General features: G+C 50.6%; 2 protein-coding genes and 1 long non-coding RNA gene across 9 annotated transcripts; all 3 read right to left on the bottom strand.

The window, feature by feature from the left end:
* Positions 1-283: 283 nt before the first annotated feature.
* ZC3H10 (zinc finger CCCH-type containing 10) lies at positions 284-4,580 on the bottom strand. Of its 4 annotated transcripts, none has more exons than XM_037514965.2 (4): positions 4,424-4,580; positions 3,603-3,666; positions 2,586-2,766; positions 284-2,248 (listed from the first exon to the last, which is right to left on the bottom strand). In XM_037514965.2, the coding sequence occupies exons 3-4, from the start codon at positions 2,597-2,599 to the stop codon at positions 886-888; spliced, it is 1,377 nt and encodes a 458-aa protein (XP_037370862.1). In that variant the 5' UTR covers positions 2,600-2,766; positions 3,603-3,666; positions 4,424-4,580; the 3' UTR covers positions 284-885. The 4 variants fall into 4 exon arrangements, with proteins under 4 accessions (XP_037370862.1, XP_037370863.1, XP_037370864.1 ...); XM_037514966.2 differs by lacking the exon at positions 4,424-4,580 and adding an exon at positions 4,004-4,154; XM_037514967.1 differs by lacking the exon at positions 2,586-2,766.
* A 369-nt stretch (positions 4,581-4,949) lies between these two features.
* LOC119248045 (uncharacterized) lies at positions 4,950-6,472 on the bottom strand. Of its 2 annotated transcripts, XR_008552315.1 has the most exons (5): positions 6,458-6,472; positions 6,084-6,196; positions 5,945-5,969; positions 5,549-5,571; positions 4,950-5,310 (listed from the first exon to the last, which is right to left on the bottom strand). It is a non-coding gene; the product is annotated as an uncharacterized LOC119248045 (long non-coding RNA). The 2 variants fall into 2 exon arrangements; XR_005125856.2 differs by lacking the exon at positions 6,458-6,472 and having other exon boundaries at positions 4,951-5,310; positions 6,084-6,306.
* A 1,394-nt stretch (positions 6,473-7,866) lies between these two features.
* On the bottom strand, positions 7,867-15,626 carry PA2G4 (proliferation-associated 2G4). Of its 3 annotated transcripts, XM_054696699.1 has the most exons (14): positions 15,381-15,562; positions 13,426-13,554; positions 13,080-13,185; positions 12,920-12,989; positions 12,609-12,701; positions 10,781-10,844; positions 10,448-10,526; positions 10,187-10,265; positions 9,968-10,101; positions 9,608-9,702; positions 9,364-9,491; positions 9,161-9,214; positions 8,925-8,991; positions 7,867-8,100 (listed from the first exon to the last, which is right to left on the bottom strand). In XM_054696699.1, the coding sequence occupies exons 1-13, from the start codon at positions 15,466-15,468 to the stop codon at positions 8,926-8,928; spliced, it is 1,185 nt and encodes a 394-aa protein (XP_054552674.1). In that variant the 5' UTR covers positions 15,469-15,562; the 3' UTR covers positions 7,867-8,100; position 8,925. The 3 variants fall into 3 exon arrangements, with proteins under 3 accessions (XP_054552674.1, XP_037370865.1, XP_054552675.1); XM_037514968.2 differs by lacking the exon at positions 7,867-8,100 and having other exon boundaries at positions 8,660-8,991; positions 15,381-15,626; XM_054696700.1 differs by lacking the exons at positions 7,867-8,100; positions 15,381-15,562 and adding an exon at positions 14,307-14,452 and having other exon boundaries at positions 8,660-8,991.
* Between the last annotated feature and the right edge of the window lie 289 nt (positions 15,627-15,915).

Raw genomic sequence — 15,915 nt, 5'->3', positions numbered from 1 at the left:
TACTACGGCAACCTGGGAATAGCACATGCAGGGAGAAAGCAGAAACAGATGGGCCTATTTTTAAACTAGACTAGGTGGCTCCAGTTCTTTTACCCCACAAAGTGCCTTCCTCAAAGCCCCAATTGGTCTTGTTCTGGGCCCCAACCCCTCTTCCACTGGCGTCTGTCCATTCCAACCCAAGCTGATGAGGGTGGGCTCTTTATCCCATTTTGGCATGAATTCTATTTACTGCTTCCATCTTCCACACAGAATATCTAAGCAAGTTCTCACTGCCTTCGCTTGTTTAAAAATAATTTTTTTTTTATTTCTTTGGAAAGTTGTGGGCCCTGCCCTATGGACTTCCAGGCCAAGCCAAGGTAATGAATCCTCCCTAGTCTCTGGGCTGGAGTATTATGGTCCCCGCCTTCCAAGGACCAGGAAGAGTTCCTGTATTGTACAACTCAACTAGGCCCCAAATTGCCTGAAGGCTCCTGTTAGGCCTTCTCTCCTTGCCGCCCACTTCCCAATCTTGCCTGGCTTTCCCCTTGGGCAGGGTATCTTTTTCTTCCAAAGCCAGTGCTGAAACCTGTGCTGTGCATGAGGGACAAGGACAGGGATGTCCCCAGCTTCCCCTCAGTCAGTCCTTCCTCTGTGCTGGCTTCAGTCTGCACTCCTAGCAAGCCCCTTCTCTGAGGCTTGACGGAAGATGGACAAGAGGACCCTCACAAGGGGAGGTGAGAGAAACCACATTGCTCAACCCCTTCTCAGAAGCAAACTCCTCATAGTCTCTTGTCCTAGTTCTTGCGTGAGCCCTTCAGACAGGGCCTGGGAGGGCTAGGCAAGTGGGTAAGGGCCCTCGACCCCAGCCCTGGGAGGCTATACCAGAGGAGTGTCCATGAGTCCCCATCAGTGTGGCATGGCTGTGATACGCATGCTCTGGGACGCGATGGGGTAAGTCACCATGGGAGTGGTGGTGTGGCTCATTGTGATTCCTGCCAAGGGCTGGGCCATCGAAACAGCCACAGGGGCCACAGGAGCCACCGACACAGCCACAGGAGCCATGGAGACAGGTGGGGGTGCCATTCCCTGGGCGATTGTTTGAGCCAGAGCAGCTGAGAGTGGCGTGATCTCTGGGTTCAAATGTGGGGGTGGGGGGGGTGGAGCAGCGGGAGGTGCAGCATTAGTTGGGGGAGCGGCTGGAGCCCCAGCGGGAGCCACCAGTTCTTGCTGGGACACGGGGCGAGGCTGGAGAGCCTGGCTGCTGAGTGTAGTGTGAGTCTGGGCAATGCCATGGTTAAAAGTGGCAACAGTGCCCACGGTGGGGGCCAGAGTCTGCTCAGTCGCTGGTGCAGTAGAGCTCAGGGTCATGACCTTGGCCTGATTGCGGAACTGGGCGTTTTGTTCCAGCAGTACCTCGTTAGTGGCCAACAGGTTGCTGACCTGCTTCTTCAGCTCCTCTACTCGCTTCCTGAGCATGGCATTCTCCTCCTCCAGCAGTCTGCACTCCACTCCGCGTGGTGGGGCCAGGCTATAATCGTAGGATTCATAATGGGGGCCATCGGGGGGGCAGCACCCACCTCGCCGGCGCTTGGGGCCTGGCTCATGGTCCTCAAAGCCCCTGTCAGGGAGGTCATAGATGTCATAGAGATCATGACGTCGTCCTGGGGGGACTGGGCCGGCGGAGCCCCCACCGCCAGCACCTCCTCCGCCACGGGCATCAAACTCAAAATCCCGCTGCAGGTGACGGAACTTGCACTTGGCGCCTCTCTGGCAGTCACCCTTGAGAAAGTCGCGGCAGATCGGGACTTCCTCCTTGCCATTTGGTAGGTCAGCTGGTGAAAGGCCCAGGCCGGCTGCCACTTTCTGCCGCAGCCGAGGGGGAAGCTCTCCTGTCTTCTTATATCCATCCTCATCTTCCTTGGAGCCATGGATAAATCGGCAGTTCGGGCGACTACACTCCTTGTTCTGGAAGTCATGGCAGAAGATGAACTCGTTTTTGCTCACCCCCAAGTTGGACACCTCACTCATGTCTGGATGACGGTAGCGGCAACGCTTGCCTCTTTTGCACACGTTCCTCAGGAAGTCTCTACAGATGGCATCCGAGCTGGCCCCGCCACTGCCTGCCCCTGCCCCACTGGCCTCCTCGTTGCCACCACCTCCAGGGCCTCCGCCGCTGCTCCCAGTGCCGTTGGCATAGCTGTCCCGGTCAGGCATCCTGGTCCCCCCCAACTCAGGGCTTTCTTCCTTTTCTTGCCACCCTTGGTGACTGCTGGAAAGAGGAGAACTGTGTCAAACAGGAGCCCTCCAAAGCGGCCACACTCTTCCCGACTATAAAGCAGGCAGTCAGGCAAGAGGCAGGCCAAAGAGGCAACGGCTTTGGAGATGGAGAATCTATGAGATGAGAACTCGGCCTGGACTGGTTAGCTTGTCAGAAGTCCCGCCCAGGCCCTTGTGCACCTGGTCTGGGTCAGACTGATTCACACTTGCCTGGCTAATGGAAGAGGGAGGGAGTTGGGGTGAAGCCACCTCATCTCACTAACGATAATAGGACAAGGAGGGGGTAGGGAAAGAATAGAGTTGGATTTTATTTCCCGCTCTGAACTGACCTTATCATAGTCATGGAAGTGAAGCAGCTAAAGAGAGCCTGGGAACCGCGGCCATAGCGAGGCGGTGAGCTACTAGGTCTCTGGGTAATGGAACATCGGTGCCAAAACTTTCCTTAAGCCTCTTCCAAGGGATTTCAGGTGAGAACTCTGTGACGCGTCAGGTCTCTAGGCTCCAGGACGCCTGAGTGGAGAGAGGGCAGACCCTAACCCTGTCATTTCTTGCTACTCGTTCCCAGCTCGCCGCCACTCGCAATCCCAGCAGGGGCCCCCACCCCTCCCCTCCAGGGGAGAGTTCTACAGCCGGGAGCTCCAAATAAGAGACTCCCGGAGGACGAAATCATTTGGGGCAAGGTCAAGATGGAGCAAGGAGCTAATTTTACAGAACCCCTCCTCTCCCCATCCTGCACCCTCCTAAGCCTCCATGGGAAGATCCCACTGACTTCAAACCACACCGTTCCTCACCCTGCAAAGATCCTCTTTATTTATAGACTCCATAAAAGCTTTTTAAGCCTCCTCTTTCCCAAGAGAGCTCTGGAATGTCAGTCCACTGCCCTGGTTCTGGCCCTCCTCTCCCCGCCCCCCAACTAGATGGGGAGTCCCTGCTACCACGTGTCTGTCCGGCGAAGCCTCTCCCGGCCAGTGCTGAGGCTCCCCCTGCAGTTCAACCAGGAACATTTCACACTGCTCCCCCTTAAGTTAAGGGACTCTCCTGTTTGGCCTAGATGGCCCCCAACAACGCACTCATGGCCTTCCAATCCTCTCAGATGGACGGACCAGAGGCCAGAGTTACAAGAGAATCCGTAAAAGAGGGGTCCTCTTCCTCCAAAGCGATGCAGTCCCAGTCAGTACAAATAACCAAGGGAAAAAGCAGCAGTGAAAGACACAAACTTTTACTAAAAGGGAAATGACCGGAGGGAAAGTAAGTGCCATCTGTCCAGGTCTGACCCACGCAGGTCCCACCAGACACAAATAAGCGAATCCGCCTTCCCACCCAGCTGTCCCAGCTTTGTTCGATACCTGAGGTAGCTCAGGTGAAGTCCGGGGCTCCTGTGGGTCTCCACCTCCACATCACTGCTGGGTTCTGAACAGGAAAAAAACAGAGTCTGGGTGGGAGAAGGGGAAAGCAAGACGAGAGAACTACGGGGGGCTGGTACGAGAAAGATGTCTGACAAACGGCAAGAGCTCTGGGCACTTTAGGGTTTCCCTAGGACTCCCCCTGGATTTCCTCTAGCAAAAGGACAAGTTGTCAGTAGGAAGGGTGAGGGGCAGAACTCCTCTGGAGAGGCGAGGAGGGCGGGTTGAAAACGAGTCGAGTCCACAAAGAAGGGCGAGGGGCGCCCCGCCTCGAGCGCCAGAGCCCGGCCTGCGGTCCGGACTAGAGGCGCCGCAGGGGGATCCGTGCGGGGGCAGCGACTGACAGTGCAATGGGACGGCAGATTAGACTTGGGGGCGGTGATTGTGACGCTTCGCAACACCCCAGAGTTTGCGGAGAAAGTCCGACGAGTTTGCCGCGCCGAGTCTTCGAGCGTGGCCGACTCCGCGCGGCGCGCCGGGCTCGCCCGGGACAGGTGACTAGGGCACCAGCGGAGCGCGACGTCAGGAGGGGAAGGGACTCCAGGTGACATCAGGCTGAGGGGATGGGCAGGGCTGTGACGTCACGGAGCTGGCGTTTGCTCACTAAGCGGGGTCAGTCAGAAAGGGGGCTCGGTCCACGGGCGTGAGAAGGCGCCAGCCAGGTCCTGGGGGGCTGGTGTATCCCGGCCGGGCGCAGCCGCTGGGCCGGCCCCGACTCCTCCCCTCCGGGCGCGGCCTCCGCCTAAGTCTCCCGCCTCCCTCACCTGCCGCCGCCGCCGTAGTTGCTGCTGCCGCCTGCCGGTCCTCTAGCTTCGACAAAGAGCCGCCTACCCAGTCGCTCTTCCGCTTCCTGCGGAAGAAACGACGCTCTGGGCGCCGGACCCGGAATCATACTCTATGGTCGCGAGGCGTCCGGGCGCCCAGCCGCAGGAAGCTCCCAGCAAGCTTTGCGCGTCACCATGGCAACCCAACCGCACAGCGCGGTACGGAGCGCACGAGGCGGAACTCCGCGTCGGCCCCGAGAGGAGCGAGCAGGGGCGGAACCAGCTTTGCCACTAACCTGCCCGCCAGCCCCTTGCAATGCTAGCGGGCGCTACCTCCTCTGCAGGACCTAAAGGCCGCCCAATGCTCTGCCGGCTCCCAGGTGCGAGGACCACCTGTTGGCCAGGGGCGGGAGCCGCGCCCCACACTGCAGCCCAGGCAGCTCGGCACTCTCTGTAGCATGGGGGTAGCAACCCCCGGGTTGCACTCACAAGAACCCACACACCTAACGGAGCCATAAAAACCACGTAACAGACAGGATAATTTTTTTCTTCAGCCAAGACAGCAGAAGGGATGGTTTATTGTGCACGTGTTACATTCAGCCAACTGAGAACAGAACTAGTCCAGAATGTCACAGGTCCAGGGCAAAGGACCAAAAGGGACTGGTTTTGGTACGAGCACGGTGGGTCTCTCAAAGGTGTTCGCAGCGACCAGATGGTGATGGATGTTCTAGATTCACTGAGACAAAGTTCTAGACAGTAGCATGCAGTCCAACAATTTGTACCAGCGTCCCTGGCCTCCGGCTTTCCTTACTTCTGTTTCTGTGGCTTCATGGGTGTTACTAGTTTACTTGGACCTCTGCCTCATCTTTCTTCTTTTGCGCTTCAGCCTGAAAAGCAGACGTAAGAATGCATCTCCCCACCAGCTCGAGTTTTCCCCGCCAACCTTCAACGTGCACAAATACGGGCTCGTGAAAGGACGAGCACGGCATGTGTTCAATCCCACGGCTGAGTCAATACTCCGCGTTTTTCACAGCAATTTTAGTTTCCAAACCAAATGTTCCTCCCAAGGTTGGCTCAGGTGTACGCTCCCTTCCCGCCTCCCGTGCCGCTAACATTGTAACATACCTGCGCATTCGCTTCTTCCTCCACTGGTAACCGAGCACGACCAGAGGCAGAGTATGAAACAACAAAAGGTTATGAGTTTTGGCAACGGCTTATGTGCGGTTATACTAAGGGCTAAGCAGGTTCTTGCCCGAGTGTAAGTGCAGGAAGCAGCAGCCGTCTAAGGACCCCCGCCCCAGACGTAAACACCAAAAGTCGGGTGGGGCTCCCCGACTGCCGCCCTCCCTCCCCACAGCACTGAGCCCCTCCTACTATGCTTCTCACAAGCTCTGCTCCCCTTTTCCACTAAGTGCTCGTAACACTTACGAACCCAGAGGTGTGGGAGCCATGGCGGGCTTCCCTCGCCTAGGTTTCCTCCCTACTCTTAACTCCTACAGCTCCTGCCAGGGGAACGCTTACCTTGGCTCTCATGGCGCGGAGGCTTCTATGGGCAAAGAGAAAAAGACCACAATTAATTTGCGATAGTGATGGTTAGTACGAAGGGCAGATGTTAATGGATTGTAAACGGCATCTGAACGCAGCCGGCAGTAACACTCACCCGGGAAGATGGCGCTAAGGCCGAGAGAGGGCCCGCGGCCCGCCTATGGCTATTTAATGGGACGCGCGGTGTCGTCACTTCCGCTCTCCACTCCTTCCCGGGGGCGGGGCTTTCTAGGGAGCGTAACAATGGGTTTTGGCCTCTCTCCGCCAAAAGATCAGCGATAGGATTAGGAGTTTTCACGGGATGGAAGGGGACTTTGACTTTGAGTTGCAAACTCCCCTCCCCCCGGTTTTATCGTAAGGACATGACATTATTTCCACGTGAACTCGTTTCCAATGGGAACGGCAGGCGCAGGAGTGACGGGGCGCTTCCGCCTTTCCTCGCAGTGCCTCACGGGAGTTGCAGTTTTCTGAGGAAACCCTCCATCTTACCCTGGAGAGGTGCGGATGGTTCGAAACTAGCTGGTTTCACTGGTTTGCTCTATTTCTGAACAAAATTGCTGCAGGAAGATTCGATCTCGGAACTTCCGAAGGTCCTAAGATTCCAGAATATGAATGTAAAGTGCGAGTCGAGAAAGCTGTCATGCTACAAAAAGGTACATTTGTCATGATTTCCTTAGCTCAAGGTTTTTCCCTAATGTCCTTCCCCACAGTCTCAGGCCGAATATCTGATTCCTGGCCACAGTGCATCTTGTTCAGAAAATACTTTAGTGATTCCCCTCTAACTAGTGGTGAGGATAAAACCAGTGGACTGAGAGGAAGCAAGATGAGCTCTCTTCTCTAAGGCAAAAATGCTGTGTTAAGAACTTACCGGTGTCTCGGTAAGGTCAAGAAGCACGTTTTCAAAATGCCCAACATTTCGCTACGGAAAATTTTTGCTCTGAAGAATGAAAAACAATACCTAATCAGACTTCATCTTATTTAACGTACTTTTAAGTTTTCGTTATAATCCCTTTTGGATTCACTTTTATGTATTTCACTTTTAACTTTAGGGCTTTTGTTTCAAGTACTTAAATAGTTCTAAGTATTACCAAGAATGTAAGGTTCTTAAAAACAAAAAGAAACCCTAGCAGAATTGAGTTGGGGTTTGGAAAAAAAAAAGTCCACAAGGATCCCACCTGTTGATTGCCCATTATTTATACAATCTTGTGAAGGACCTGCGTTCAGTTCTGATCTGTATTATTTCCAAATACAGCAATGCTTTTTTAACATTTAAGATACTCAAAGCTCAGTAACTATTCATCCAGTCTGGGCCTGGCTCTGGAAAATTGCCTATCACAAAAGGCATTCTCCCTTGTTTCCTAATCAAGATAAACACTTATATATCGTGTTTTTATTTTTTAATAGGACACATTAAACATGTTAGTCATGAACAATGCATCAGCAGCAACTTTAGAAAATTAAGTCACAAACTCCCATAGAAAATATACTCTATCAATTCAGAGGATCCAGGATTTGTCTTAACCTAACTCATAGTATTCCTAGCTTTAAGACAGTAGAATATGGCAATATAGAAAAAAGTTCCAGGGGCCTCAGGGTTAAAGACAGCGCAATCAAGCTGTAGTCAGCCACTACAGCAAGAGTTCCATCCAGGATCCAGGCCAGCCAGGGAGCTGACCCCCATGGCACAGCAGACTACTTCTGTCTCACTACTTCCCTCAGGAGTGTATTTTGGTCAATCCGCCTGTTCTGCTCCCCACTCATCTCTGGTGAAACACATCACCCCCTGCACCTCTGGCCTACTCCCCAGTTCTTCTATGCATAAATAAAAATAAAACTTAAAAAAAAAATTCAAAGTGATTACATTGACATTCCCCACCTCCATCAAGTAAGCAGCAGACAAAGGGACATGATTGAGTAAATCCAAATTTATTTTAATGCCATGTCATTTTCAATGTGTTTAAAAACCTCATAAATTAGTGGGAGCCCTAGTTCCCTGGAACAGCATGCCAGAGGTACTGAAATTCGTCAGTTTTCACTCCAAACCCCTAGCAATTCACCCAATCCAAGTCCGCAGCCTCAGAAAGCCAGGAGTTGCCTCTTCAGTCAGTCTGCTCCTCTGGTTCCTGGTCTTTCTTTCAAGGGAGGGAAGTCAAAATATTTCAAACAGGGAACAAAACCACAGTTGAGCTTCCAGCTCATATTTGTAAGATGGAGCAAAGAAAAACCCCAATGACTCCAAAGAAATGGACATGGTTGAGATGGATTACTTCTTTACAACTTTGTGGAATTAAAAAAAAAAAAAAAAAAAAACCTTAAGAACAAAGTTACTAAAAAAGATTTACAGATGAGGATCCATTTGGTAGATGAGAATCCCTTGATAAATGCAGGCTCCACTCCTAAAAACGGGAGGGGCCTACCCAGACAGCTTGGATCAAAAAGGAGCCACATGTAAATAAAAACAATCTGAAGAATTACTCCCCTCTATTTTGAGGCCAGATAAAATACTTGGGGAGGGTGGGGAAGAGAGAAATAAGCCCCAATAGATGGTAAAATGTTGACAGTGGAGTGGTATAAAAACCTCAGCAGTGTTGTTAGAGGCGGTGGCTACGTCACCCCCTCCCTGTGGTAGGGGCCGTGACCAAGCAGAGGGTAGTAGAAAAAGGCTAGAAAGAGGGGCTTGAAGACGGTGGGTTTTGACTCCTGATTTTATTATTCAATTTCTCTTTGCTATTTAAAGTAGTCTTCGGTGGTTGGGAAGCCTGGCTTCCCAAGACCAGAGTCAGTTGGAGCTGGTTGTTGTTGGAAGGGGACTGGGTTGGGGGACTGAGATGGGGGCAGGGAAACCCCCGCTCTGCTGGCCATCCTGGGTGGAGAAGACGAACTGCACTTCACAGAGCCTGGGGTGTGGTGGGAAGGGGATGAGGCAGGAACGGCAAGCTGGGGAGATGGGACCCACCTCAGTCCCCAGCTTCATTCTCTTCTAATGTTTCCCCACTGGTGGCATTCTCTGCAGTCTTGGAAGCCTATATTCAAGGCAAGGAGAGAGAGAAGACTACTTGCAATAGTTTGATGAGGCTGAGAAGGGAGGAAGAAGGATGAACAGAAATCTCTACTTGCTACCACAATCCAGGAGGGTGAAATAAAGAGGAATCAGGTCCACCCTGCCAGAGAGAGGGATAACTATTAACACACCTTCTTTTTTTTCTTTTTCTGAGTTTTCCGACTTGCAGAACTCTGGAGGAGGGCCTGGAAGAAGGAAAACAAAATTTGAGGAATGTAGACGAAACACAAAGTGTTACTCATAGCACTGCAGCTTGTTTCAGGACCTTGCTCACATTTAGTCTTCACTCTCAGGACAGGTACCACATGCTCCCTACTTCCCACTCCCTACTAACCTTTAGCTCTGCATCCTGGACCTCCATCTCAGACTTGTAAAGATCTGGCTCAAAGGGACCACTGGTTATCCTCATGGGGCCATTGGGCATGAGCAGAACTGTAAATTTAAACTGGGCAACAAATTCACCTATGGGAAAAGCAAAGTGTTTTGACAGAATGTTCCTTTGCCATACTCTTTTCAGTAAGCTTTGGGAGAAGATCTCAGAAAATCACGGACTCCAAGGTCAAACTCTTGGAACTCACCCTCCTTCTCATAGAGAACATTAAATGGTTGCAGCAGTTCATGTTTGGCGCACTCTACTACACCCATTCGGGCCTTCTTCTCATCTTCAAATGCCCTAGGTAGGGGAAGACAAATTCAAGTATCCTTAACTCCCCTACAATCTTACCATTTTACTCATGTCTTAAAAGAGCTCCTACAGAAATCCTACTTCCTACTGCTCTTTTACATTCCTCAGTGAGGGAGCTGGGGAGAGTGAGTACATGCAGACCAGGGCTACAAGTCTTGGTGAAAGGGGGGAAGAGGAAAGAGTGTCCCTGGGCACATGGTCAATGAGTCAGACTGTCCTGTCCAATTCCAGTCCTGGGAAGCTGCGGCTGTACCTTAAAGTAAATGGCATGGCATCAAAACGCCTTTCAACCTCACTGAAAAAGGCACGTGATGTTTTCATTTTCAGGCCATATTGTTTAGAAGGATCTCGTTTGTAAATGGTGGTTCTTTGTCCTGCATCCTTGGCCTAAAAGAGTAAGTTAGGTCGCATCGGTTTGCTGTTCTTAAACATACCCTCAGTCACCCCTCTGTGCTACAACTAGTTTCCTCACCTTGCCTTCTCCTGAGCTTACGAGAACATCCACAGCATATACTTCATGTACCTCAAATTCAGCTTTTTCATGGTCCTTCCTAAAAAAAAAAGAAAAAAAAAAAAGAAAAGAAAAGAAAAAAAGAAAACCATAAAAAGCAGTAAGTAGTTTCTGGTGCTTGGAATAAAAGGTAGACAAGATGAGGCTGGCTATATGAAAGAAAAGAACATTCACAGGACTAGTCTGGTACGATGCAAGGTGAAGACTGGGGCTGGCACTTACTTCTGCTGGTCTGTGGGGTTCTGGATAATGGTTTTCTCTCCATCAATGACATGCTGCTTCAATTGGTGTGATAGCATACCTGTAAGATGGCACGAAACCTATGATACCAGCCACCTGGCGTCCCAAAAAGCTTCCAAAGTATTTTGCTGGGGTAGGCAATGAAAGTCAAGTGCCTGGCTATGGAATCCAGGGCAGGCGCAGGAGCCATGGAGACAGGGAATTATGGTTTTGGCTCAGACTGCTAGAGCCAGGATGGACACTCAATGGAACAAGAGTACAATTATGCTAAACCGCTCACACTTAAACCCTCAACCCAATTATCTGAGTTCTTACCTTCTATTGGTGTGCAATTAAATGAGTGGGCAACTTTATTCCAGGCTTCTGTCACTTGTGTGTTCTAGAAGTACAAGACCAAATAATAGGTGAGATACCAAAGGTTAGTAAATTTTCTCTATCATGAGACTAAGCATGGAAGAACAGAGTTCTAATATCTTCCATCTACCAAGGAGAGTGATTCACATTTCGCAGTCCTATGAACCCTGCAAGTCAAACATACGTTATGTTTGCTATCACTTCACAAAAAAACTTTCAAAGGATGGTCTAATTTGACAATTCTAAAAGGTGAACAGGGTAGATTCAGATTCTAATTTTTAGAGGAAACAGGCTCAGAAAGGTTAAGTGATTTACCCAGGGTTAAACATGTATTAATTGAAAGAACCTGGGAAAAGCCCAAGTTTTCCAATGGGTAATTCCAGTGTTTATTCCATTGTACCTAGAATTCTAACCTGAGAAGGGACAGTGAACTTTTATTTCCCCCTCCTTACTTCTTTCAAACATGATTTGATCCTCTAAGCTATAGTTTTTAGGCAAAAAAGTAAACAGCCACAGTTAATATTATTGAACTACGTGCTGAGTACCATGATAATCACTTTACAAACATTATCTCAATCGTCACAACAATCCTATGAGAATAAGGCACAATTTTTCTTTCTTTCTTTTTTCTTTTTTTTACAAAAAAAATTTTTTACAGATGAGGAAACTTGAAGCTTAAGTTATTTTTAAACAGTAAGGGTCATGATAATAGACTGAGAACCCAGAAAGTCTGATTTCATAGCTGTACAATACTACCTCCAGTGATGATACACAATAGTAATTATATAAGTAATAAATATGCAAAATTACTATAGCTAACTCAAGTGTTTGCTATGCACCAGGCTCTATTTCAAAGTGCCTTGTAACAGCTCTATGAAGTAGGTCTTATAAGGAAACTAGGAGAGGTTTAAATGAAAATGATGTAATTAAGTAATAATGGAAATATAGCAAATTAAAAGGATAAAGAAAAAGAAAGCCCAAAAAAGGAGAAAGCAAAATGAAAGACAATGTTTTATGTACTGAACACGTCTCTGGAAATTCAAGTTATTTTATGACGTTTGGCCTTTTTAATATTGTTGTGCAAGGTACAACTCTTGGCCTCTTTACCACCAGTTTACTAGTGCCATTTATGCTCTCCTGTCCTTTTTATGATGTTTGTTTTTATTATATATGTTTAAAACTGAATCTTTATTTTCCATGTTTTATTGTAAACTACTTCAAATTATCTTGCACATCTAAAACATGAAAAATAAGATTCCCTATAAAGTTGGCAAGGAAGGGGCCATGTACTCTTAATCATCTAACCTGGAACTGTTTAGCACTGAACTCTTTAGTTCCTGCCTCTTTCAGAAATCCCACCCTCGGCAACTTAAATAAGCTATCTGTATTACAAGGCAACTGTGGGAGAAGTTAGCAGTTCAATATAGAATAGCTACAGATGCCTAATGTATCTTTGGCTCTATTAAGCTTTGTAGTTGAAATAAACAGCTTATGGGCCTCCCCTGGTGGCGCAGCGGTTGAGCACTGGGCTGTGAAGCTGCCCACAGCCTCTGCAGTGCCAGTTCGATCCCCGGCCACCAGCGAGGGTCCCACATGGCGTGATAGACCTCTCCTGTCTCGCCCGCTGCTCCCCTCAGCAGTGTATTTCGTTGGTCTGCCTGCTCTGGCTCTGGTGAATTCTCTCACCCTCCTGTGCTTCTGACTGTACCCAGTGCTTATATAAATAAATAAATTAATTAATTAATTAATTAAAAAAAAAAGAAAAAAGAAAAAGAAAGAAACAGCTTACCTGGTTTCCAGGTTTGACCAGGCGTAGGGCAGCTTCTGCGCAAAGATGAGCTGCCTTAATGACATCTGCTTTTCGCCCCGTTACTTGGGTCCCCTGTAGATAAGGAACAACAATCAGTACTTTCCTAGCAAACTCTTAGTTGGTTCATCCAGTAAGTATCTGTGTGCCCAAAATACAACGCAGGCAAATGAGCAGGAGAAAAAACAGCCTTTCTCCTTTTATGTCTCTAGAGACTATCTCAAAAATTTAAGTGATGGCAGGAGAAGGGGTAGAAATAAAAATTAAACAGTGAAACCTCCACCCCCACCTACCTGAACTACACCAACCACAAAAGTATGAGCCACATTAGCTATGAAACCATCCACGTGGACCCCAAGGTCACTGAAAGACAGGCAAGGGTAGAATACAGCATAAGGAACGGACACGATGCAAATGGAAAAAGACAAGTGCTCTAAACTGACTTGAGCTTACATTTTTACTAAGTCACCTTCCTTGAGAATATAGTCCTGGTCGCTCTTCAAAGGGGAGAAGTGACATACACAGTTATTTACCGAAATGCTGGTGGGAAAGGCAATACCTGTAAAGACAGAATTGTCAGCAACTCATTGCTGGGCTCTCTCAGGAGTCCTGTTGCCCAGCAGAAAAAATGGAAGACGTTTCCTCAGGTCTTGGTTTAACTGGCCTGGATTGGGTCAAAAACTGTCTCCCACTTATCCCAGAGAGTGCGCCCAGAGCTGTGGTGGGGGTTCCATCATTTACAATAAACAAAAAGGACAGAATAAGGGTCAAACTTGGGAATCAGTAGGGGATTTATTACCTTTTTTCATTTCCTTTTCTTTCTTGAAAATTTTCCCCGTTTCTTCCATAATCATGGAATCCCCTTTCTCACACAGGCTCAGTACCGACACCCCTGAGCTGGATGCTTCCACCAAAGACCGCAGCACCCCTGGGGACAGAAGCCAGCCCTGTCAGCCTTCCATGTGTTCGCTGAGTTACCAGCCAAATACTGTACTCCCTGGTGTCACTGCCCTGGTGCCACTGCCCCAGGCTGCCAGAGGGAACAATGCTGCCTCTTGGAAAGGCAATCTCTACATTGTCTACCTTTCTGTCCTAAAACAAAAAGGTAAACACTCCCTTTCCTCGCTTATATGGGAGGCTGGAGATACACAATCCGTCTCCTCAGACAAGGATGACTTTCCAGACATGGAATCTGTGATAGATATGTGAACTTCAACCACCAGAGCTCTTTCAAAGTATCCCACATAAGGGGAATATTAACTACAGAACAATGACCCATGAGGTAAGAAAATAAAAAATTTTTTTAAAAAAGTACCCCACATACATGCCAAGCAGACCTGAAGAAATTTATAGGCGTTTGGGACAACAGGAGGGTAGCTGCGGAACTGCTGACTCAAAGCTGATGCATTGTTAAATGCTACCTTCTTCCCTTCTCAGACACACCAATTAGGTGTCAGTAACCTCAATTTATGTAGATTTATTTCCTCATAAACAAGCCAGGGAACTTAATCTAAGGTCCCTGAGCACGACTTCTTGCTTTCAGACAGTCTCAAAGAGGTGTTGTGACCCAAAAGTTTCAAAACTGGTATCTGGGATCACAAGCGCCTCAGAAGTTATAAAGTGCACAGGGAAGTTTTCCTCTCCTGAGTCAAACCACTAATACCAAATGCTAAAATGTACCCAAGATGGAGGTATTATACTAAACGTCCATCATGTCATAAAGCATTGTTCTGTTCACTGGAGGCTCCCTCCGTGTCCATCCTGAACTTCAGGCTCGATTTCTGAGATCTAAGTTTTGGTGATTCCTTAGAATTCTGAAAAAAACCAACATCTCAGACACAGGACCAAAGGCATCCAAAATACATCCTCCCCAACTATCTTTACTGTCAAGGTAATTTAAAAACCCAAAGACTAGCATTTTCTATCCTCCTAACCTGGCGTAAAAGTGAGAAGGTGATTTAGAAAAAACAGAAAAGGAAACATCTGCCCTGAGAGGTAAGCAGCTGCTGAGGAAGGTGAGGCACAGCTGCAGCAAGGATGACTTCTGATCATACTAGATTCAGTCCCCCGGCTTTTCCAGCACAGCCCACTAGTTTGCCTAGTTGAAAAGTTAGGGGGACCCTAGAGCTGTGAAACCCCTAGGCTCAAATCTGAAGGCTCACTATGGCCACCTGCACAGACCGGAGGGGTGGTGGCTACGAGCAACTTCAAGAAAAGCCAGCTGCGTCTCCAAGAGCTGTGCGAGGCGCTCCAGGGGCGCCTCCAACGGTCCCCCGAGCCGGCCCGAGAATAAAAGGGAGCCCCCGCCAGGGAGGGTGGTGAAGCAGCGGCCGGGCGGCTCCCGCAAAGCACGTGGCGGGGAGGCGGCCGGGACGCGGCGGCCGGCGGGCGCCCCGGGACCCCGCGACACGTGCCGGCGGCGAGCGCGCCCCGGCGGAGGGGCGCCTCCCCTCGCGGGGGCCCCGCCGCTGCGGGCCGGAGGGAAGGGCAGGGGTGCACCTGCCGCCCGCCCAACGGCCGAAGGGCCGGCCCGCCGCGCCCCGCTCCGCGCCCGCCGCGGCACCCCCGGACCCGGTCCAGGCCGCGCCGTCGCGCCCCGCGGCGACAGTCCGCCCACCGCGCCGCCGCGGGGTCCGCGAGGGGCCCCCGGAGCCGGCGCCGCACGGCCCCGCCGCCCCAGGCCCTCGGGGCCAGCCCCGCAGCGCCCCCGCCCGCCCGCGCACCCCATCCCGGGACCCCCGAGGCCGCACTCACGGTTGGCAATGTCGCCCCCCATCTTATACTTGGTCACGACCAGGTCTTCGGCGATAGTTTGCTCCTGCTGCTCGTCCTCGCCCGACATCTTCCCAGCGCCAGCAGCACCCCGCGGTCCTGGTCCCCCCGAGCCGCCGCCTCGGTCCCCGTCCCCGCGCGGGCTGCGCGCAGAACCCCTCAACCCGCGAGGAGAGCGCGAGCTACAGGGGAGCGGGCAGGCGAGAGCGAGAAAGTGCGAGCGCGCGGGCTGAGCGCAAGGCACGCTGGGATAACGAGTTCTTTTCACCGCCAGCCTCCAGCCGCTCCTGCGCACCCGCGAACTACAATTCCCAGGCTGCCTTTCGCGGCCCTAAGCCAGGCCCTGGGGCCTTGCCCTCGGAGGGCCTAGCACGCCGAATCGCCGGGCACGCCGGGAAGGGTCGGGCTCCGGCGGGAAGGCGGAGCCGTTGGGAGCTTGAGGGGAAGCGTGGTCCCTGCCGGGGAAACCGCGTCCTCCAGCGGCGTGGGGAGCGCGAATACTGCGGGGCGGGCTGAG

This window comes from Talpa occidentalis, unplaced genomic scaffold, assembly GCF_014898055.3.
Source record: "Talpa occidentalis isolate TD23 unplaced genomic scaffold, MPIMG_talOcc4v2.1 talOcc4.16, whole genome shotgun sequence".
NCBI lineage: Eukaryota > Metazoa > Chordata > Mammalia > Eulipotyphla > Talpidae > Talpa > Talpa occidentalis.
This window is presented reverse-complemented; position numbering and strand designations above follow the sequence as displayed.

Excerpts from the sequence above, each read along its gene's own strand:
- PA2G4 (XM_037514968.2), bottom strand. The coding sequence starts at position 15,468 with ATGTCGGGCGAGGACGAGCAGCAGGAGCAAACTATCGCCGAAGACCTG. Across the intron at positions 13,186-13,425 it reads AGAAAAGGAAATGAAAAAAG|GTATTGCCTTTCCCACCAGC; the intron begins GTAATAAATCCC and ends CTGTCTTTACAG. Across the intron at positions 10,527-10,780 it reads TAATTGCACACCAATAGAAG|GTATGCTATCACACCAATTG; the intron begins GTAAGAACTCAG and ends GCCATCTTACAG.